Below are 24,050 nucleotides of genomic sequence, written 5' to 3' on the forward strand. Positions count from 1 at the left end.
TTATGTATTGAGGTGCTCCTATATTGGATGCATAAATATTTATTATTATTATGTTTTCTTCTTAGATTGATCCCTTGATCATTATGTTCTGTCCTTTCCTATCTCTTGTAACAGTCTTTATTTTAAAGTCTATTTTATCTGATATGAGTATTGCTACTCCAGCTTTCTTGTGATTTCCATTTGCATGGAATATCTTTTTCCATCCCCTCACTTTCAGTCTGTATGTGTCCCTAGGTCTTAAATGGGTTTCTTGTAGACAGCATATATAAGGGTCTTGTTTTTGTATCCATTCAGCCAGTGTCTGTCTTTATGTTGGAGCACTTAATCCATTTACTTACATTCAAGGTGATTATCAATATATATGTTCCTATTACCATTTTCTTAATTGATTTGGGTTTGTTTTTGTGGGTCTTTTTCTTCTCCTCTTGTATTTCTTGCCTAGAGAAATTCCTTTAGCATTTGTTGTGGAGCTGGTTTGGTGGTGCTGAATTCTTTTAGCTTTTGCTTGTCTGTAAAGCTTTTGATTTATCCATCAAATCTGAATGAGATCCTTGCTGGGTAGAGTAATCTTGGTTGTAGGTTGTTCTCCTTCATCACTTTAAATATGTCCTGCCACTCCCTTCTGGCTTGCAGAGATTCTGTTGAAAGATCAGCTGTTCACCTTCTGGGGATTCCCTTGTGTGTTATTTGTTGCTTTTCCCTTGCTGCTTTTAATATTTTTCTTTGTATTTTATGTTTGCTAGTTTGATTTTTATGTGTCTTGACATGTTTCTCTTTGGATTTATCCTGTATGGGACTCTCTGGCTTCGTGGACTTGATTGACTATTTCCTTTCCCATGTTAGGGAAATTTTCAACTATAATCTCTTCAAATATTTTCTCAGTCCCTTTCTTTTGCTCTTCTTCTTCTGGGACCCCTATAATTCGAATGTTGGTGCATTTAATGTTGTCCCAGAGGTCTCTGAGACTGTCCTCAATTGTTTTCATTCTTTTTTCTTTATTCTGCTCTGCAGCCATTACTTCCACCATTTCCAGTGGTTACTTCCACCATTCTATCTTCCAGGTCACTTATCCATTCTTCTGCCTCAGTCATTCTGCTGTTGATTCTTTCTAGAGTGTTTTAAATTTCAGTTACTGTGTTGTTCATCACTGTTTGTTTGCTCTTTAGTTCTTCTAGTTCCTTGTTAAATGTCTCTTGTACTTTCTCCATCCTGTTTCCAAGATTTTGGATCATCTTTATTAACATTATTCTGAATTCTTTTTCAGGTAGGTTGCCTATTGTGTCTTCATTTATATGGTGTTGTAGGTTTTTACCTTGCTCCTTTATCTGTAATGTATTTTTTTATCATTTCATTATTTTTTGATGGGTGGGGCTCTATTCCTCTCTTACGGGTTGTTTGGCCTGAGGTGTCCAGCACTGGAGTTTTCAGGCAGTTGGAGAGAGCCAGGTCTTGGTGCTGAGATGAGCACCTCCAGGAGGCCTCATTCCGATTAATATTCCCTGGGGTTTGAAGTTCTCTGTTAATCTAGCAGTTTGGACTCAGAACTCCCACTACATGAGCTCGGGCTGGACCTCTGGCCTGGGAACCAAGATCCCACAAGCCATGTGGTGTGGCAAAAAAAGGAAAAAAAAAAGAGAAAGAAAAAGAAAAAAAAGGAGTGGTACAATAAGAAAGAATAATACACAAAATAAAATTAGAAAGATAAAAAATATATTAGGAAAAATAAAAATACAATTGAAACAACTGCAACACGGTAAAATAAAACCACACCAGAGAAAAAAAAATGGGGGTGGGGGGTGGGGAACAAACCAAAAGAAGAGAACAATAACAAAGTATAAAGAATAAAGTAAAATTAGAAAAATAAAAGATTTATTAGAAAAAATAAAAATATAAATGAATCAACAACAATGAATCCACTAAGGAAAATAGAACCCCAATGTAAAAGATGAAAAAATATAATAAAGCCTTGGCTATGGGGGCAGAGTTTAGGCGGAGGTGGAACTTAGGCAGGGGTTGGGGTTTTGGGTGGGGCAGGATCTAGGCGGGTGGTGGTGCGACATTTGAGTGTGGGGTGAGGCCTAGTCTCAGAACCCATGCAGCTGCAGCCAGAAAAGGCCCTGAGGGCGGGGCCTAAGCAGGGCATTGTTCAAGCATGGGGCGGGGCCTCTCCTTAGGACCTGTGTGGAAGGGGAGTGGCAGGACATGGAAGGAGGGCCTCTGGAGTGTGGAGTTATGGAGTTTGGAGGTGGGGCCCTGAGTGAGGGTGTGTGGGTGGGGTTTAGGCCCAGCGTGTTGGAGGGGTTCTCTGAGTGTAGAGGTGGGGCTCTGGGTGGGGGGGTTGGGGCGGGGCTTGGGCTCTGCCTGGCAGGAGGGAGGCTCCGAGGGCAGAGTATTAAGCTCGGGAGCCCGGTAGGTTCCCTGGTGCCTAAGTGGACAGGGAAAGCGCTAGCCCCGTTCCCTTCCATTCCTTCACTCCCCTCCCCCACCATCTCCCCCAGGGTCTCCCCCATTACTGCTGGGCCCCTTACCATGGGTGGGTCCCGCTGGGTGTAGGAACTCATCCCCTCCCCCAGCCACCCCTCAGGGGTGCCAGTCCCTGAGGTCCGGCTTTTGCTTTTGCTCCCCCTTCCCTCCCTCCCTCTCCTTCAGGACCCGCGTGGTGGGAGGGCCCTTTGGTGGGCAGAGAATCAGGCCTGGGATCTCCGCAGGCTCCTGGGGGTCCACCTGGGAAGGGGAAACCTGGCCACGCTCCCTTTTATCCTCTGCCCTCCCAATGGTCCCCCAATTTCCCCCTTCGGGTGTGAGATCCCTTCCCCTCCCCCAGCCGCCCCTCAGGGGTGCCAGTGTTGTCCCACCTCCACTTCTCCTCTCCCTTCACTCCCCCCACGCTCCACATCCTACCCAGTCGCTTGGGGTTCCTTCCTTCCCCTTAGGTGTCCATGGTCCCCCACGGGTGCCTGGTAGGTGCCCTAGTTGTGCGGAGACTCAAATTCCACATCCTTCTCGTATGCAATCTTGACTCCGCCCCCAAGTCCTTGATTTTAACTGAAATGATTTTAGTGCCTCCTCATTTAAGAGGACAACTCTCATTAGATTTTGTTGAACAGCTTTCCTTTTATTTAAGAGCTTTTCTGCCTTTGCAGTGTTTTACTAAGAGTATCTGCTAAATGTTATCAAATGACTTCATATGATAAAGAATTTGCTTTTATAGGTATTAGTATAAAACATGTTGATAAGTTTTCTAATGTTGAACCATACTTGCATTTCTCAGTGCATCATTACCATCTTTATTAGACTTTGGAATTTAAGTTTTTCTGGCTTCATGATGTTACTGGGGGCTTTATTTTATCCTATGACAGAATAGTTTAAATAGCTCTAGGGTTAAAGGTTACATTAAAATCAACCATCAGTTTACCTGGCATTGGCATTTTTTTTGAATAGTAGTCTTTTTATCCAGCTTTCCTATGGTAATTGATCCATTCAAATGTTTCAACCTTTCTTGTCTCCTTTTCCGTTCCTTGGGGGCTGAGGCCTTGCTCGGAAGTACCCATTCCTGGTCCTGGTTCTTTTGGGCCCTGGGACCCAGTTTTGTTTCACATGAGTGCAGTTGTCCTGGGGCCTTAGGAGCAACTGGCCCAGGAGGTGAAGGTACATGAGCTTGAGGAGAGGAGAGTCCAGTTTGGCCCCAGCTCTCCAAGTCTTTTTCTCTTTTTGTTTTACTAGTTCACATCTTTGGAGTGTTGCCTGCCTACATAGCAACTCCATCCCATCTGACAATACAGCTTGTCCTACTTGAGACATTCACAAGGCCAGAGCAGAAATTATAGTTGGGGTAACAGGAAATCTGGAATAATGGTGAATTATTAGAGTGTTTAAAAAATAAAGAGCTCATTTGTCCCCACCCCTATCGTACCTCTATGTTCCTTTGTCTTCTTCTGTTATGGCTTTAGTTGTGTGGGTTGTCCTGGGAAATAATTAGGAAGCTAATTAGTTATGTAATTACAAAATATGTGTGATGAGACCCACAAAATGTGTCCCATAGTTTTATTGGGGAGGAAGAAAATGTCCTCTAAGTTCTTCTGGCTGGTCCAAGAGTAAAATGGACATGAGACAGATTAACTGGAGAAAATAAAAAAAAATTTAATAATATGTATACATGGGAGAGACCCAGGAAAACTGAGTAACTTGCTAAAATGGTCAAAGCCCTCATCTTAAATACCATCTTCAGCTAAAGATGAAAGAGGATGTTGGGAGTAGTGGCTTGGAAATTCAAAGGGGATGAAGGCCATTCACATGGAGATGGAAAATCAAATGTTGGTAAACAAATATTTGCCGAGACAGTGGGACACAGAGTGGACTTTGGCCTCTGAGCTGTGCCAGTTCCCCCCCACCCCCACCCCTCACCCCAATTCTTTGCAGACATCCCTCCCTGCTGATAACTCTGTTCCAAGGACAGTCCCTTTATCTCAGATCTTTAGGCAGATAAGGAGGAGGTAAAAAGAAAGACCTTCTGGGCTTCCCTGGTGGCGCAGTGGTTGAGAATCTGCCTGCCAATGCAGGGGACACAGTTTCGAGCCCTAGTCTGGGAAGATCCCACATGCCGTGGAGCAACTAAGCCCTTGCGCCACAACTACTGAGCCTGCGTGCCACAACTACTGAGCCTGCGCTCTAGAGCCCACGAGCCACAACTACTGAAGTCCACGTGCCTAGAGCCCATGCTCCGCAACAAGAGAAGCCATGACAATGAGAAGCCCACACACCACAACGAAGAGCAGCCCCTGCTCGCTGCAACTAGAGAAAGCCCCCGCGCAGCAACAAAGACCAACGCAGCCAAAATTAAATTAATTAATTAATTAACTAATAAGAAAAAATGTAAGACGTTCTGTGTCTTCAAAATAATCAGCCTAAATCAATCCTCATGCCAAAGAGACATATGTGGGGGTGGCGCATGTGCAAATTGTTCTGCTCTACAGTTTCTTCAAGACATTCTTATTGTCTGCATCTGTCATGCTTTGCCTGTGTCCTTGAAACATACCACCATGATATTGTTCTAGGACGTATCAATTTTCCCTAAATGTCTTTGGTTAGATTTCTATTAGCATAACCATAAATAAGCTTGTGAAGGGAAATTTCTCCTTTTTTAATAATGATTGAAATTGTTTTTATATAATAATAATGTTAACTGAAATAATTAGTAATTTATTTTTGTATTATTAAACAGATATATATCTGGAGTTGAATTTACAGATATATTTAGAAAGGATGAACAAATACTAAAAAGTTTTTATTATTTGGTATACTCTGCAACTGATTAAGTTTTTCTATTCTTTGTTGAAACTTGTCTTAAAAATAAATAGTATTTTTGCATCATTTTATGTGCCTGAGAGAAAAGGAAAACAGCCCCTAGGTAAGCATCCAAGCACCATCTGCCTGCTTAACTGCTACTCACAGATTATTTTTCTGTTTTAGAAATTATTTAACATGGAGAATGAGTGTATATAAATATTTAAGAGTGGATTTACATATGCCATAAAACTGGAGAACAAACTGGTGATGCAATCAATATTTGTTCTATTCTTTTATTGATTGAACGGAAAACAAAACTAAGGGAAGTGACCCACCCTTACAGAGAAGTTGTCCAAAGTTGGCAAATAGAGGTAGGATAGATTTCTGGAATGTTCCATTTGTTCTGTAGAGCCTGGCTTCATTCCCCACCCCCTGCAACCCAGCCTTAAAACATTTACACGTATATTATGGCAATAAAAAAATTAGAGAACAACACGCTATTTCCTATCAATAAGCCATCCACTGTCTTCATTTTTGTGTTCTCTTCTAGTCTCTTTCCCCATACATCCTGCAATTTAGAGTGTCATTATAATAGTTTGGATACAACTCTGCAAGCTGTGTAGGGAAAGGAGTGGAGAGGGACAGGGGAGGGAGGGAGAGACGGGACAGGTGTTGGAACACAGTGTTGTGTCGATTCCTGGCAAGCTTGTAGCTTCCGCACCCCCAGACTGCAGTTGAAGAGATTAATGTGGAACCCTGAAGCCATGAGATCAGAATTGTCTCATTCCAGAAACACAGACAAAAAATTATTAAAAGGAATCTGATTCTCTACTTTAATTCCTAAAAGGGAATTAAGGTAATTTATAAGCTTCATCTACATCTCTTTCCTGTCTGAATTTTCCTCCCCCTTACCTGCTCAGAAGCAGCAAGCCACCCCAAGGCTCAGTCCTCTCAACACGCCTTCAAGTGTTTTATTTCACCCCCTTGCTGCCCCCCCCCGACCTTGTAACCTGGACTTTGTCTCCCTCCTTGTGCTAGTCTGGGCCCTCTGAGTCAGAGATGCCAAGACAGGATTAGACAGGCAAGAGATTTTCAAAAAGAAACATCTTTGAGGAAATGAAGAGGGAGGCCAGGGAGGTGTCTGACCTTGAGGAGAGAGCAAAGAATGGCAAGTCAGGTGATCCGTACCCTCAAGCAGAAACCTGGTCCAGGGAGACTCCTCCCAGATCAGAGGCTGGACATCAAAGCAAGGCCCTGCCATGGAGAAGCAGCTCAGGCAGATGGATGCGTGACCAGTGCCCTAGGGATCCAAAAAGAGAAACTCATGTGCAGAAATAAATGTACTGAAAGAAATGTACTGAAAGAAAGAGGAAACAAATTTGGAATAAAAGGTAATTTAGATTCTCAGAATAAACGTTGAAAAGAATGATCAATCTATGAAATTAGATTTAAAGTAATTCAGGGAGATAAGGAAAGCTGATGAGAAAACTAAAATTTTATTTTCCAGTGTTTAAAAATTGCACTGGAGAAGTGAAGTGAGTTAGCTCAGAGGTGTGCACATGGCAAATGGTGTGAAGATGGAAAGGAAAACGTTGACAGACAAGTCAGGAAGAGCATGAAATCTCACTTCCTAAATGAGATGTCAGAACAGTGAACAGATTGAACACAAATTAACAACCAAAAAAAAAATGTTCTTAGTTAAAGAGACTCTTGAGTCTGTGAATAGAAATGCCTCACGAAGCATCAGTGAAAAGCAGTGAAAAGAGTCCAGTATGGAGACATAAAGTAGTTCATGTTTGAATTTCTGGAGTAAAGAAAGAAAGAGTCCAACAAAGAAGAGAAAGTCTTACTGGCCTTGGATCTGTCCTGTGCAGAGGAGAGAACAGTGGCCAGCAATCCCCTGGAACCTGATGGTGAGAAAAGCACTGTGATGCTGTAGGGGTTAGGACAGCCAGCTCTCAGGAGACAGGTGAACTGCAGACAGAATTGTTAAGCAAAAGGAAATCAGAACTTGGAGGTTTGGAACATTCTCAGCCTATCCAGTGTTTCAGAAAATTAGAAATCTTGTTCTAAAGAGAATACTAGGGTTGCGGCTGAAAAACTCTTTGATAAAGTGATCCTGGTGAGCTGTGGATTTAATCAGCCTTCTCAGCAGAAGCTGGGAATGGGGACGGGATTATACCAGCAGGAACATGGCCAGTTTGAACTAAAGGGACACAGAGAGCAGAATGAAAGAAGGGATTCTATACAATAAACCATCGAGCTAGTCAGCTGTGAATGTGTACTATCCTTCAAGGAACTCATTGTCTTAAATATTTCCATTTCTAAACAAGGATAAAACTAAATCAAGCAAAGATTCCAAAGGAGAGAAAAACAAAAAGTCCAGAAATAACACAGAAGTTAGTAGCTAGTAAAACAAATAGAAAAATAATGAGTTAGAAAATTTTAAAAAATAGAATGGATAAAACCAAAAACTGTCTTTGACCAAATCAACAAAATTATGACTGCTAACAAGTCAAATAAAGAAAAAGATGAAAAGCACTGATTTTATAAAACTAGGGAAAATAAAGAGAAGATACTAGCTGTGGAGCTGAATTTAAAGGTATGGGAGAATACTTTGTGCAATTGGAACTTTTATTAATAAAAGAGGAAACTCTCAATGAAGCAGACTATTTCTGGGTCTACTGAAAATGTCTCATAATTTTCTGTCCTGTGTGCCGTAGGTTTTGTCTTCCCATGGAATCGAATTAGATAAAATCATCGAACAACCTTCCTGCTAAGGGCAAGTTTGTCTTACTTGAGCAGCCTGGGCTTCATGCCCAGGAGGTCACTTCTGTTCCCAAGTCTGCGACTCCTTCCAAAGTCACGTGTTGGCAGCTCCAGGGTGGACTTGATGAAACTATAACTGGCAGTTCCACTTCCTGGGTCTTCTTTCACTTTCCTTTTTCTATCTGAGAGCCAGCTGTGAAATGCCTTCCAGACCATCACTAGATCTCCTTTCTTCTCTTTCCTCCTTAGGTTGAATCCTGGCTCATGTGATATAACAGGCAATGCTTGGTTTACTTTTCCTAATTTGTTCACAATAACTTAGTGTTGATCCATGTTGTCAGCTCTGCAGCTGTGGTTTAGACACTCACTGATTTCCCAAGTCCAGTTCTTGTTCAGATATCAATTTATGTGTTGAAGAAGGTTAGAAAAACTGTGGTTTCAATACATTTTATTCTATTATGAGTATAGATTCTGTGCCTTTGTACAAGCCCGATATGAGGGGGGAGGGGGGTCCGACCAATCCAGGAGCCATCTCGGGGGTGACTCAGAAGCTCACCCTCGTGCCTGGATGGCCGGGATGTGTGGACAGGCCAGCTATGTCGCTGTCCACACACAGAATTGCAAGGGAGACCAGATGTCCATGGCCCGTGTACCTTTTGTTGCTGCTGATGCATCATGGTGGGCTGTTCCCTCATTTCTGATCTCACAGCGTTCACTTCATATTCACTGCTGACCTTGTGTATGTTTCAGGTGACTTTTTAGATACATCAACTGAAAAAAATGCACAACCTAAAAGTTGGAATTATGCTTTATTTGGCAGACTTTCCCAGGACTTCAAGCCTGGAAGGTAGTAGCATCTCAGATAGCTCTGAAGGATGGCTCTGAAGAGGTAAGGGGGGAAGCCAAAAATAGGGATCTTTGCAACAAAGACCAGGCAGTTGGAACATCAGAAGATTACTATTTAAAGAAAACCAGCTATCTCAGGTGAAGGAATTTAGTGTTTTTCTATGTATGGGAAGATGCAAGAATCTGGGCTCACTGAAAATCATTCCTTTGATACACACCTTGACTACCTAGGGCCAGTATCCTGTTTTTCTCCATCCTGAATTCCCCTCAGGGTGCATAGTCTGGGGTGGCCACAGTGGCTGATAGCTTGGTGGTCCCAACATTCATTGTTTACTGGAAGGGCAGGTGACATTTTTTGGTCCACAGATATATTAATGGAATTTGGGAAAAGGCTATTTCCTGGAGCTGCCATTTTGCATAGTCTGGGGTGGCCACAGTGGCTGATAGCTTGGTGGTCCCAACATTCATTGTTTACTGGAAGGGCAGGTGACATTTTTTGGTCCACAGATATATTAATGGAATTTGGGAAAAGGCTATTTCCTGGAGCTGCCATTTCTTCCATTTTTTCAGGATGCTTCTTAGGCTTCTATTTTGAAGGTTAAATTTGATGACGTGCAGTAGTATTGAATAAAGCTAGCTAGGTCTAACTACCAGGGTAAGGTGATGAATCATTTAAACAGTCTGGCAACAGCGCCAGTGTTTCCCCACATAGGTGAATGTTTGTGCCTTGTGTGAGGGGATCAGAGGGAAGCACAGACTGCAGAAGAAGGTGGAAGATGCTCGCAGAATCTGGGAGCTTGGGCATTACACTGGCCCTTGAAGGAGGAGGTCCCAGGAGCTGAAACCTAGAGCCATCAAAGGGGAGGAGACCAGGAGGCAGCTGCAGGGTGGTAGCCTGGATGGAATATGGGGACACACACGGGCATCCCTGTGGACACTGCTTGCACCCTGAGAATGAGCAGTGTGTCCCAGGAGCCCCAAGGCTGCCACACCAACTTTCCACGGTGACCACTAAAACTGTATTGGGAGAAATGGTCTAAATTGGAAATAAATGAAAAACTTGATTTACATGTTTTAAAAATATTCCATTTGAATTCAAGAAGCCTTAGTAGGCCTTTGGCAACAGCAAATGGGTGCCCCGTGGTCGTCATTCACACTTGCAATTTTGAAACAGGCGGGCCAGCTGGCATGTTAGATTGTACCAGAAATGCTTGAGAGACAAATCCATGCTTTGCAAAAGAAAGTCTAATGTACAATCTCAATTCTAATCTCTTGATACTTCTAGGTTTCAGCTTTCCCATCTCTGTGTTGAGGGAGTCTGAATTAAAGATCTCCAACGTCTAATATCTGTGGTGCGAACATTCTCCACATCAATTTTCCCACCCCGCATCTCCTGTAGGAACAAAGGGAGGGTAAGCAAAGCAAAGCAAGACTCTGAGTTCCTAGCAATAAAGAACCACATACATTTACGCTGTACATATAATTATCCTAATAATTGTTGGTCAGATGTACTTGCTATAAACTGTGAAACTGAATCCTGAGATAAATTATATTTTTACATAAATGGATAGACAACACATGCAAAATTGTGTTTAATTTGCTAAGGATAGAACCAGCAGGAAGACAAAAGAGCCTGTTCAAAAACAGGGATGCATAGAATCATCCAGGAAAGGAATGCATATAGGAGATTGCTAAATTCCATAACCTGCTATCTGACTTTTTATAGATCAATAAATCCATAGCATCTTTGAGTCACCATCCCCACTTGCCTAAACAGTGAAAACATCTGACCACTTTTTACAGGTTAACATCCTATCTTACAGGGCTACTTATCATCTTCTCCTTTCTCACTTGGGAATTGTTAGTGTCAACTGAAAAAAAAATGCACAACCTAAAAATTGAGAATTCTGCTTTATTTGGCAGACAGAACTGAGGACTTAAGCCCAGACAGGCTCTCAGATAGCTCTGAGGGACTGCTATGAAGAGGTAAGGGTGGGCCATGATATAGAGGGGTTTTTGCAACAAAGACCAGGTAGTGGGAACATCAAAAGATTACTGTTAATTAAAGAAAACCAGGCATCTCAAGTTAAGGAATTGAGCGCTTTTCTATGCATCTATGGGAAGATGCACGAGTCTGGGTTCCCTGAGATCGTCCCTTTGATGGGCACCTCAGCGACCTGGGGCCAGTGTCCTGTGCTTTCTCATCCAGAGGCTCCTCAGGGTGCACCGCTGGGCTGGGCTGCAGTGGCTGACGGCTGGATTGAGGGCATCCTGCTTCCATCCTGAGTTCCATCAGGGCTCACTGTCAGGGCAGCTGTAATGTGATGGCTTGATGGCTGCAACATCCTTTGTTTACTGATGTCACAGTGACATTTTCCATTCACACCATGATAGAGTGTGTGGAAAAACTCTCCCATTGAGATCAACTCTAAGGTTTGGATAAAATATACATGCATTAAAAAAAATGGTTGGAAGATATCAGACTGCAAAGGACTTGGAGGTCTAGCTGTCAGAGAAAACGCAGGCTCACTGAGCTAAGCTCCATACTCACCTCCCCAGTGTTTGCTCAGGGCATTTGCAGGATCTAGAGCAGGGAGAGATGTGCTGTGGAAAGCCATAGCCCAGGGTGGCAGCTTCTGGCTGAGCTGGGAGGTGGAAGTTGGTGTTGGGGCCACCATGGCGTCTGGGAACTGAGAGGGGGACTGCATTTGAGAAGAGGAGGGAACCACAAAGAAGTGAGGCCAAAAGTCTTCATGTAATTTTCCTTCAAGGCATTTGCAGACTGCAAAGCTGCAATGTGCCAGGCAAGAGAAGCAGAACCCGAGCAGAAAGCAGCAGCTGGGTGGCTGGAGCTTGCAGAGACCTGCCAGGACTACAGTGCTCAAGGGAGCGTGTGGAGGGGCCCCAGCAAACAGCAGGAGTTTTCAACCAAGACTTCAAGAAAGGCTGTGCCCTAGGAGTGAGGGGAGACTGGAAAAGACCAACCTGAAAAAAGCCTCAAATCCATTCGCGGCCAGATCACTGTAGCCCTCCTGTACTCTGTCAGCAAAAGGCTCTATCCAGGGCCTGTCCAATGTCGCTTTCACAGTATCTGTTATTTAATTCAAAATTGCCAGGCAAGCCAAGAAATACCAAATGACCCCAAACCAAGAGAAAAGCAAAATAAGAAATGACAGACTCACAGGTTCTCAAGATATGGTGAACTATTTCAGAAGGTTTTTAAAGTAACAGATAACATGCACAAGAAGACAGAAGAAAAGTTGGAGAATTTCACTGAGAACTGGGCTATACTGAAAAAGCTGAAACTGGAAAATGCAATAACAACTTAAGAATTCAGTAGATGGTTTGCTAAAAAGACGAGGCACAGCAGAAGCGGGTATCACTGATCTAGAAGATAAATGCTGGGCTTCTGGCTGCCTGGGTCTCCCTCGCTCACCTGCCGTCCTGCTGTGCTGGGCTCTTCCTCAGTGCTTAGTCCCTGATGGGGGAGGAGGAGGTGCCCCCAAACACCCACTTAGGCCTTTCTTCATTAACGCCCTGTCTTCTTGTGACTCACCATTCCGTGTAAAAATCTAAAGCATGTTGGCAATTTACCCTTCTGTGTAGCCATGGCAGTTTTATTTTCATTGTGTCAATTCATTATTTAATTCTAAAACTGTAACTCAGTTGTGCATGCCCTGAGTTCCAGCTCTGTGCTGCGTGCAGCACTAGGCGCTGTGATGACCCTCCCTCCTCCCTGGTGGGGAGACCCTGAGGGCCCCTGAGGGTGGCACTGTGACAGGCAGCTCTGCCAGAGACACAGGAGCACCCAGGAGGGATGCTTAATTACAGATGTCCCCGCAGGTTCAGGCTTGGTTTGGAATTTGTGAGCCTCAGCCCAATTTATTGTCAGGTCAGTGGACACATGATATCATGGGCTGGATTGTGCTGGTGTCAACTGAAAAAGAAAAAAAAAAAAGCACAACCTAAAAGTTGAGAGTTATGTCTTCTTTGGAGGACAACACTGAGAACTTAAGCCTGGGACGCAGCCTCTCGGGTTGCTCTGAGGGACTGCTCCAAAGAGGTAAGGGGGAGTCAGGATGTATAGGGTTTTTTGCAGAAAGGACCAGGTAGTTGGAACATCAGAAGATTACTGTTAATGAAAGAAAGCCAGGCATCTCAAGTTTAGGAATTGAGCGCTTTTCTATGCATCTATGGGAAGATGCACGAGTCTGGGCTCCCTGAGATCGTCCCTTTGATGGGCACCTCAGCGACCTGGGGCCAGTGTCCCGTGCTTTCTCCTCCTGAGTCCCCTCAGGGAGCACTACTGGGGGGTGGGCTGCAGTGGATGACTGCTAGATGGCAGGCATCCTGTTTCCATCCTGAGTCCCCTCAGGGCTCACCATCTTGGAGGCTGTAATGTGACGGCGTGATGGCTGCAACGTCCTTTGTGTACTGATAAGGCAGCAACATGTTTTCACTCACACTGGTAACTAGGGCAAAACTGGGGGCTTGACACAGGCTCTGCATTTCGGGAGACTGGATGTGGGGCTCCTATGGGGATGAGAGACCTCCTTGGTGTTGAGTCCCCCACCAGCACCTCGGGTCCTGGGCTGCGCCTGATACAAGCTATTCTGACACTGTGAGTCAGTCACTGAGCAGGTGATGTGAAGGAGGTGGGGACTCCTTGCTCTGAAGTCAGAGCAGCACAGAAAAGTTCATCTATATATATAGATAGATGACTTCATTAGTAAGTAGGGGAATTTGCCCTTTATTTGCCACTGAATAATTATAGTGACCAGACTGCTTTTGTACATCAGGATTCTCTTCAGTAATTTATATTTTAGCTCATCAAGTTATCATATGTGTTTTTTTTTTCCAAGTTTCTTAGCGGTTCTTGGACTTCAAGTCTATAAATTTAAAGTAAGTGTTTCATGAAAATGAAAATACAACTACCACACATCAAAACTTATGAGACCACAGCTAAAGTAGAACTGAAAGAGAAATTTATGGGACTAAATGCTTACATTAGAAAAGAGGAAAATTCTCGAATCAATAATGTAAATCACCAACTCAAGAAACTAGAAAAAGAAAATCACGGGCTTCCCTGGTGGCACAGTGGTTAAGAATCCGCCTACCAGTGCAGGGGACAGGGGTTCGAGCCCTGGTCCGGGAAGATCCCACATGCCATGGAGCAACTAAACCTGTGCGCCACAGCTACTGAGCCTGTGCTCTAGAGCACGCATGTTGCAACTACTGAGCCCACACACTGCAGCTATTGAAGCCCACGCACTTAGAGCCCGTGCTCCACAACAAGAGAAGCCACCACGTTGAGAAGCACATGAATTGCAACCAAGAGTAGCCCCTGCTCACCGCAACTAGAGAAAGCCTATGCGCAGCAACAAAGACCAAGGTAGCCAAAATTAATTAAATAAACAAACAAACAAACAAATAAATTTATTAAAAAAGAAAAAGAAAAGCAAACAAACAAAGTAATAGAATAAAATAGTAACGATAAAAACAAGTCAATAAAACTGCAAACAGAAATTCAGTTGTGAAAATTAATGAAATAAAAAGCTGTTTTTTTTTAAAGATCAACAAAACTGATAAACCCTTAATACAACACAGGAAAAAAAAATAGAGAAGATGCAAATTACTAATATTAAGAATAAAACAGGAGATGTCATTACAGATCCCACAGAAATTAAAAGGATAATAAAAGAATACTAACAGTTCTATACACATAAATTTAACAATTTAGAGGATATGAACCAACTCCTTGAAAAATATGAGCTGCCTCAACTTACACAATATGAGACAGATAATCTGTATGAAAGCTACTAAGGAAATTGAATTCATAATTTTAAAAGTCCCCTCAAAACTCCAGGTCCTGATGTTTTCATTGGAGAAAAATACCAGACATTTAAAGAATATCACTTCTATAAAATCTTCCAACAAGAGAAGAGGAAGAAATACTTCCCAACCCATTCTATGAAGTCAGTATCATCCTGATACCAAAACTAAATGAAAGACAATATTTTTAAAAGTACAAACCAATACCTTTAATAAATAAACAGCATTTCTTAACATTTCTTATTAGCAAATGAAATACATCAATATATAAAAAGAATTCTATGTTATGACCACAAGGGCTTTTTTTTTTTTTCCAGGAATGCAAAGTTGGCTCAAAAGTCAATCAGTAGGGTTTCCAGTCACCTCTCCATCCTAAAAACAAGTAAAAAGCTCAACAAATGGAAAAATCAGTAACACTTCTTAGATCCATCAGAGAAGTAAGGTCACAAAGCAAACTGAATCTCCCTAAAATTTGGAGAGACATAGAGACAGATGTAGAGAATCAAACCCACCAGAGCAGAGACCTCCATGCAAATCAGCACCGGGGCCGGAAAACCTAACCTGTACGCGACGAATTGCTGAAAGTCAAAACCCCCAGGGGCCCTAGACATGGAGAGTCCTCACAGTTACGTGAACTTTGACATATTTTGACAGAAGAAGGGGGTACATATCCTTTTCGAAATATTTCAGAACCTTCTGTTCTTTTTAAAAAGTTCTGATCTCAGGAGAAACTTGACCAGAGCCTAACCTGTTGAGGTTTTATCGAAGTGCAATTGAAGTGGGGAAGGGAAATATCCAACTCCAGCCCCCGGAGCCATCCGTACAACCAAGGAGGAAGGTTGGGGGCTAAGAAACACTTGTGAAGCTCACAGTCCAGAAGCAAATACGAAAAGATTAAGATCTAATTATGGAACTGAGAACCCTCCCATCACCTTGCTGTCAGGGTTACTAAAGGCTATTTAGAGTAGTTCCTCTTCCCCAGTGCATCATGGGTGAACATTCAAAATGAAATTAATGAGGTACACTAAGAGGCAAAAAACAAACAAACAAACAGTTTGAAGAGAACAGAACCAGAGTCAGATAGGACATGTTGGAATTATCAAACCAGAATTTTACTACAATTATGATTGAGAATGCAAATAAACTGACTGCTGATAGGAATGTAAATTTCAGAGTTACTCTGGTAAACAGTTTGGCAGTTTCTCATAAAACTGAACCTACAACTGCTGTAGGCTCCAGTAATTGCACTCCTGGGCTCTCATCTCAGAAAAAATGAAGATTATGTTCACACAAAACACATACGTGAAATTTTATAGCATCTGTATCCTTGATAGCCAAAAAACTGGGAAAAAATCCAAAATGTTCATCAGTAGGTGCATGGATAAAGTGGGGTCCATCCATAGCATGGAAACATCTTCTCTGTAAAAGGAATGAGCCATTGGTGCTTTCGACAACTTGGCAAGGTCTCAAGGGTACTATGCTGAGTTTAAAAAGCCAACCTCAGAAGTCACTTACTGTTCCATTCCACATATATAACATTCTTTTAATGACAAAACTATAGATATGAAAAGGATAGTGATTTCCAGGGTTAGGGTTGGGGGGGTGGTGGGGAGGGTGATAATAGTGACTCTAAAAGGAGGCATGAGGGTGATCTTGGTGGTGATGGAGCGGTTCTGGATCTTGGTTTGGTGATGGTCACACAAAACTACGCATATGATAAAATGACACAGGTGTGCACACACCCACTGTACCTGTCAGCTCCTCCCACTGGTTTTGTGCTATAACTATGTAAGATGTAACTTGGGAAAACTGAGGGAAAGGCACATGGGTTCTCCCTGTAGTACCATTTCCTGGTTTGACTGGAATCTATAACTTCAAAATAAAAAATTTTTAATGTAATATGGTTCATAGGAAAATAATTTGTGTGTGTGTGTGTGTGTGTGTGTGTATACACACACATATTCAGAGGGAGTTGGGTACAAGAGTCTCATAATTTGGTTAATTTATAGGAACATTGCTTTTAAGATGGAATATTTAGAAATTTTCAGTAATTGGAATCTGTTATAGAAATATCAATAGGTTGTACAAATTATATTTTAGTGAAGTGTTCATAATTTACCAAACACTTTTATGTGGTTTTGATTCAAAAAGAATTTACAAAGTACAGGAGTAGTAGCTCTGTTGAACGATATCATAAGTAAATATTTGAAGCAGGAAAAAATAGCAACAGTGCCTATAATTCTAAAAGTCATGTGATTAACCCTCTACTCAGACTAAAATCATTTTAGATGAAGAAAGCTTATTTTTCTTCTTTTTTTAAATTGCAGTATAGTTGGTTTACAGTGTTGTGTTAGTTTCAGGTGTACAGCACAGTGATTCAGTTATATATCTATGAAGAAAGCTTATTTTGTAAATTCTTCAAGGGTCGACACTTGTACCGCCTAACTCTGTGTCACTGATACGACCACACAGAGAAAAGAGTTAAGTGGCTTTTGAACAAAACGCACGAATTTGGAACATAGTTCCCTCTCCCCTCCTGTCAGTCATGCCACGTCAGACAAAAGTGTCCCCACATGGTGTCCAAACCTACACAGACAATTCTATGAGGGGTTAGGAAAGGGGTCATAACATAATCCAGATGCAACAACGGTCAGAAATTTACAAATTATGTCATAGTAAAATCTTTTACCAGGAATAATTACTCTTTTTTAATCACAGGACTGGGAGACAAATACCTGACAGTCCGGATGCTTGTAGCACCTTCGAACTGAGTTTAATCCGAAGTTCAGACTCAGTGAAGACCCAGAATCAGGGTTTCTTCTCACTATTCATTAAGCAGTAATAAGGAGATGACTTTATATATAAGTATTTTGAAAGCTTATGAAACAAACACTTCCTTATATGAGACAAAGTGTAAATTGTTGCTTTCTCCCTCTAGGATTAGGTGTTTAAATTACCTTTTTGAACACTTGGTGTTTCTGTTGGATTTTGCTTTTCCTCGTGAATACACATTTTACTAATACACTACCAGCACTTTCTTGTGAGCCTCACTTTACCATATCTCTTCCTTGACTGAAGCAAAAGATAATAAATGCTCTCAGCATTTAAGCATTTCCTATACACGGCGGAGGGGTTTGGGAGGCCGGTTTCCAAATGTCCACTGACCTTGCTTGTGACGGGGACACAGGGGCGCTGCCTGACACGAGCCCTGTGTATGGATGTGGAGTGACCCCCTGGGACAAATTTTAAGTGAAAAAAGCCAAGTACGTGGAGTTAGGAGTATGCTACCTTTTATGAAAGAAAAACAAATAAATAATAATTTGCTTATTCTTTTAAAGAAAGTTACACTAGGGGATACATTAGAGCTAGTGAAGCTGGTCATCGCAGTGGCTGGGTGGGAGAGCACAGCTGGCCAAACGAGGCTCACGCTATACGCCACTGTTCATACAGCCACGTGGAGAGAAGAGCTGGGTGACTTTTGAACAAAAGGCACCAACTCTAAGAACTAAGAAAATCTTCCTGTTAGTTAGGAATAGCACTTACGGTGTCTTTTTTTTTTTTTTTTTTTTTTTGCGGTACATGGGCCTCTCACTGTTGTGGCCTCTCCCATTGTGGAGCACAGGCTCCGGATGCGCAGGCTCAGCGGCCACGGCTCATGGGCCCAGCCGCTCTGCGGCATGTGGGATCTTCCCGGACCGGGGCACGAACCCATGTCCCCTGCATCGGCAGGCGAACTCTCAACCACTCCGCCACCAGGGAAGCCCCACGGTGTCATTTTAAAACTCTTTTACGTAACTGTGAGAGAGAGAAAATAGGTGAATATGCTAGTGATTTTAATAAACAAGAGTCTCAGTGGAAGACGAGGTACATAATTTAAAATCTAAGTAAAGTTAAGCAAAGAGTTAATAGGATCAATTACATAAATAAATATGTTCCATTTGAAGTGTTTCATTGTAAGAGAAAAGATGTACACATGTAAAACCTAGGAAGAAAGAATTATGAATCCTAATAATGTCAACTCACAATTTAAAACGTGTGTGTGTGTGTGTGTGTGTCCCCACCTGTGCCCACTGAGAGGGGCTGGACACAGTGACACCCCAGTAATAATGAGCATTTGCAATAATCAGGCCTTGGATCCTCAATGTTCCTCTCCACCAAAGGAATCTGGGCCTCTCGAAGAAAAGGCTGATTTCAGATGTGGGCAAAGTGAGCTGAAAATGCGTTGTTGGCACAGATGTGGCGGAGGCTGGTAGCAGCTGAGGGAGTGTGTCTGAAGGACACGGGAGTTGCCTAAAGCTGGGGCCACTCAAAAGCCGAATTGGGACAATTTGAATATAAAAAAGTATAAAGACTGCAGTGGTTGCAAATCATTGAAAAAGAAAGATCCAAAGTCCTACAGTGATATAGAAAATAGACACAAGTTAATACTAATAAAAACTCATTAGAAGTGACTACTACAATGACATAGATTAATTCAGGCAAGAGGGATAGGAACTGTTGGATAACTTGAGGGCAGAGGTGTACTATCTATTCTAGTTTAATCCTCAGGACCCCGGTGATGTATGGCATTCCCATTCTGCCGATGAGACCATAAGGCTCAGAACAATGAAATCCCTTAGTCCAAGATCTCATAACTAGTAAGTAGTGGTACCAGATTTTGAATCCAGATTTTTCTGAAGAGGAGACAGGTAACTCTCCGTGAATATCTGTATCTAAAGGTACAGGTTTTCTGGGCAATTATGGAGTACCCTCTATGTGCAAAGCACACTGATAGATATTAGGGCAAATTAGAAGGCGATTGGACCCTCAAATTAAACTCTGAAAAAGAGACGAAAAGAAACAAAGAAAAAAGCACACCAAAGAGACCTGGTGTCAAATGTCAAAGTCAGGGCATCCCAGGAGCCGAGTGGGACCAGTGCTCACGGGGGGGGGGGGGGCTCCCACCTGGAGCTGCTGCTGTGGCCCTTTGGCCTCTGACCTCACAGAGCCGAGGACACGGTCCAAGGCCGAGGAACAGGAGGTGGGCTGGGTGGGGGGTTTGGAGATCAGGGACCTCCTGTTGGCCTACAGGTGGGGAGGGTCTGGAGTTCAAGTATTCTGATTCACCAAAGCTGATGCAGGAGTGACTTTACCACCAGCACAGCCATCACGTGAGACCGAAGAGGCAGTGGTTCCAGGCGTGTGAGCGTGGAGTGTCAGCAACCTGCAGAGACCGCTGCCCTCTGGAAACCCAGGAGCAGCGCTCGAGAGAAAACCGGGTTGGATCTGTGTTTGGGGTCCTCCTCAGCTGGATGACTGTTAATGCTTCGAGGTCGTGGGGAGACAGGTGGGGGTCAGGGGAGGAATCTAGGGCGGGTCTGAGTGGAGGGGCCCCAGGAAAGCGGAGTTCCTGGTGGGAGGAGGGGCGGTACCCGGGGGTGAGGTCTCCAGGGACACCTTCAGGAGCCCTGATCCTCGCCACTTGGCTGACACAGAAGACAAAGCCACTGAAGCATGAGTTACTCTGCTTAGAATTATTCTGACTAGAATTACAAAAAAAGCTAGTTTTTATCCTAGAGTTTTGGTGGATTCATTTATTTTTTTAAATTTTGTAGATGAACATTTTTCATCTCTTTGATGACTTGATACAGTGTCGTTGGACGTGCTTTGGTGTGAGCACGTTATCAAAGGCTGTAGAAGCAAAGGAAGGGAGGATGAGCGTGAGAGCCCTGTGTTCAAGGCTGCGGTGAGAACCAATGTCTCTGTTTCAGAGAAAGGTTTGGAAGCCGAGCCTTTGGTCCCATATGACTGAGTGGTATGAACTGTTAACACAGAAACCATTTGTTTCAGCCAAAACAACTCACACTGGAAATCTCCCTGATAACCATTTCTTCGTGTCCTGGATTTTACATGGAATAAGATGCACACATGGCACCTTTGTTGGTGGAGAAGCTGGTAGGTGATGTTGATCAAGAATCGAGGGGTCTTCAGTTCTCAAGGAAGACTGTGGACAATGTACCCCTGGTTCATGCTGAGACAGTGCCTCTCAAAGTGTGGCCCCAGGCCAGCACCAGCATCACCTGGGCACTTGTTATCCAAGCAGCTTCCCTGGTCACAGCCCAAAACTGAGTCAGAAGTGCTAGGGGGTGGGACCACTAACTGGTGTTTCTAGAGCCGTCCAGGTGGTTGTTCCATAAGCTGACCTTTGAAACCTGATCTAAAAGGTGTGGTAACACTGGATTGATGTCACTTCAAGCAGTTTGCTCGTTTCTGCTCTCTCTCCTGATAAGCCTGGTTCTCTGAAAGTCCCCGTTAATCAAGTTTTTCTATGACTACTTGGAATTAATTGAATCAAAGGATTGCAGATCCAGCCCATGTAGAAGGCCCCCAAATTGAAAAACACAGGATTGTCATTCATAAAAATTTTTTTTAAAATTTCTTTTAAACTTTTTATTTTATATTTGAGTATAGCCAGTTAACAATGTTGTGACTAAAAAAAAAAATAAAGCAGGGCTTCCCTGGTGGCACAGTGGTTGACAGTCCACCTGCCGATGCAGGGACACGGGTTTGTGCCCCGGTCCGGGAGGATCCCACGTGCCACGGAGCGGCTGGGCCCGTGAGCCATGGCCACTGAGCCTGCGCGTCCGGAGCCTGTGCTCCGCAACGGGAGAGGCCACAGTGGTGAGGGGCCCGCGTACCACACACACACACACCAAAAAAAAAAAGCAAAAAACAAAGGCAATGTTGTGATAGTTTCAGGTGCACAGCAAAGCGACTCAGCCATACATATACACGTATCCATTCTCCAAACTCCCCTCCCATCCAGGCTGCCACATAACATTCAGCAGAGCTCCCTGTGCTCTACAGTAGGTCCTTGGTGGTTACCCATTTTAAATACAGCAGTGTGGACATGTCCATTGATTCCAAACCCCCTGAATACCCCTTCCCCCTCTGGTAACCTAAGTTCATTCTCTAAGTCTGTGACTCTGTTTCTGTTTTGTAAATAAGTTCATGTGTGTCATTTTAAATAACATGGCTTTCATTTCAGGAAAAAAGTGGGAACACTTCATAGTCCTGAAATGGTAGCTTTTTCACTGTCCTTCCTGAAAGGGAGTGGATAAAACATGCAGGGTAAAGCTAACTCCCTAATTAAGTGCAACCTGTTTCTTCTTTCCAGGCCCAAATTGCTTTGCTGAGACCGCTGTCATCCCTGCTGGGAGGGAAGTGAAGACGGACGAGTGCACCGTCTGCCACTGCACCTACGAGGAGGGCACCTGGAGGATTGAGAGGCAGGCCATGTGCACCAGGCACGAGTGCCGTCAGATGTAGGGCCGGCCGCACGGACCACAGATGTTTTCTAGGATCCTTTCCCGATCCATCTGAACGTTCTGGATGCCTCTGGGAAATATCGACCGAAAGGAGCAGACTTTTGATGAGGAATCGTGGAAAACTGTTGGTACTTTTTCTTTTCTTGGTCACAACAACTGCAGGAGAAGGAAATGGACATATTTCAAAACATTGACAAGAACCTGGGGCAAAAAAGTCCACTTCTAAATAAATGTGCTATTTTCACAGTAAGTACACTGAAGTACACTATTATATATGAAATGTATTTCTATAATCCCTCTATTAGAGAGCTTCTATAAATGTTTTCTATAGATACAGATTAAAAATGCTGTGTTCTCAACTGTCCTCACTGCGTACCTGCATTTCTTCTGCATTTCTGATTCCATCACATGAGATTATTTGTGGTCGCTGATTCTCCTACGAATCTTGGAATAGTGCACCCATTAATGGATCATAAGATAAGGGAACTGATTTTCCCTGAGATCCTCTCCAAATTCTATTTCATTACAGAGAGATAGTGTCGATCCTTAGAAGATCCAGTCGAATTCACACAAATATAATATTTCCTCCTTGTAACTTACTGCTTTTAGTATCTCCATTCTCAGTCATTTGGGAGATGCAGGTACAAAGATAACGAATACACGATTTTTCTGTTCATTCAAAGCTCCCACGTCGTGGGCCATTGACGGATGCACGCAGATATTTCATTTTCACTTACTTGACTTTCTCTTCTAAACATGACTTTACATCATGCCCCAAACTGAGGAACAGGATAGGCTGGATTATTTGCATCATTGGTACCTCACGCGGAAGCACACAGTCAAATAGGGGAACCCCTGTTTCTCTGGAGGAGAGGTAAGGGAAACTGAACCCCTGAACAAGTCTATACCTGCAATCTACATGTGGCGCGGACATCTCACCTCTCTAGTCCATGGACTTGTGGTTCTCCTGGGGACGGTCCTCTCTCCTACATGGCAGGCATAGTCCAATCCTGAACGAGAGCCCTGTATTAGTCACTGTGCAAGGGCCCAATGAGAAAGCAGTTCTGTTGAATATATTAAAACAACAGCGCCGAAGGTCACGGGCAACGTCCCTGGAGTTACATGTCACTCCAAACCAACTCCACTTCTCTTCATTTGGATAAAAGCAGCCACTGCTAACCCCGCTGATCTGATCAGTGCATGTTATAGAATATTTCCGCCTTTATCAATCACATCAACACCTGACACATTGGTGAAAAAGGTAGCCAGAGCTTTAATAGGTTTAGGGAGAAAAGGCGGAACTATGGTCACTATTTAATGCCTTTAAAGCTTCTCCCCCATACATTTATTGATTCCAAAATTTTGAATTAAGCATCTAAGTACAAATTATTGTGACCACAAAAAAAGGAATAAATCATGGTTTCCTGCCTTCATGGACTCTTGGCCTCTGGTGCAACACAAATAAGAAATCAATCACTGTGCAATCGTGGTGGGAAGATGAACTAGAGGTCAGCAAAGGGTGGTCAAAGAGGCTTCATTCCATACAGAAGAAATCATTTAGTCATTAACGTTTGAATAATACCCAAGAAAAATGGATACTTTTGTCATCACTAAAAAGTTGACCCATTGTGGACCTTAGTAACTGCAAAGCCACCACTAACTGGATCCTCAAGAAATTTACATATGCTTGTATTTAATTTTTATCTTATCAAGAACACCTTGGGCCAAACGGGCTCTGCACACAGCTTTCCATGCAAATCCTCAGGGGAAGTACCATCTAGATGCTCTCAGGTGTGATCAGCTTTCCAGAACTTACTTTTTTGTATTAAAGGCTACTAGAAATCAGCCATCTCTCCATCATCCAAGGGAAGATTTTTATGAGCCGAGGTTATATCAAGGTATGATTTTGTCAACAAATGGCCCCAGCCTCCTGGGGAGGTGGGTCAGCAGGGATGTCTCAGCACACAAGCAGCCTCTTCTCACCCCAGCAGACATGTGGCAACTAGACAG

At 43.2% G+C, this 24,050-nt stretch overlaps 1 protein-coding gene across 2 annotated transcripts in view; it reads left to right on the plus strand.

Moving 5' to 3' along the window:
- VWC2 (von Willebrand factor C domain containing 2) overlaps positions 1-22,404 on the plus strand; it is a 120,751-nt gene extending 98,347 nt beyond the window's left edge. For both annotated transcript variants that reach the window (XM_081244797.1, XM_081244796.1), the window contains exon 4: positions 21,890-22,404. In XM_081244797.1, the coding sequence (XP_081100923.1) occupies positions 21,890-22,041 (152 nt within the window). In that variant the 3' untranslated portion in view covers positions 22,042-22,404. The remainder of the gene's footprint in view (positions 1-21,889) is intronic.
- Positions 22,405-24,050: the final 1,646 nt, after the last annotated feature.

The sequence above is a fragment of the Mesoplodon bidens genome, assembly GCF_964165515.1.
Source record: "Mesoplodon bidens genome assembly, chromosome: 9".
Lineage (NCBI taxonomy): Eukaryota > Metazoa > Chordata > Mammalia > Artiodactyla > Ziphiidae > Mesoplodon > Mesoplodon bidens.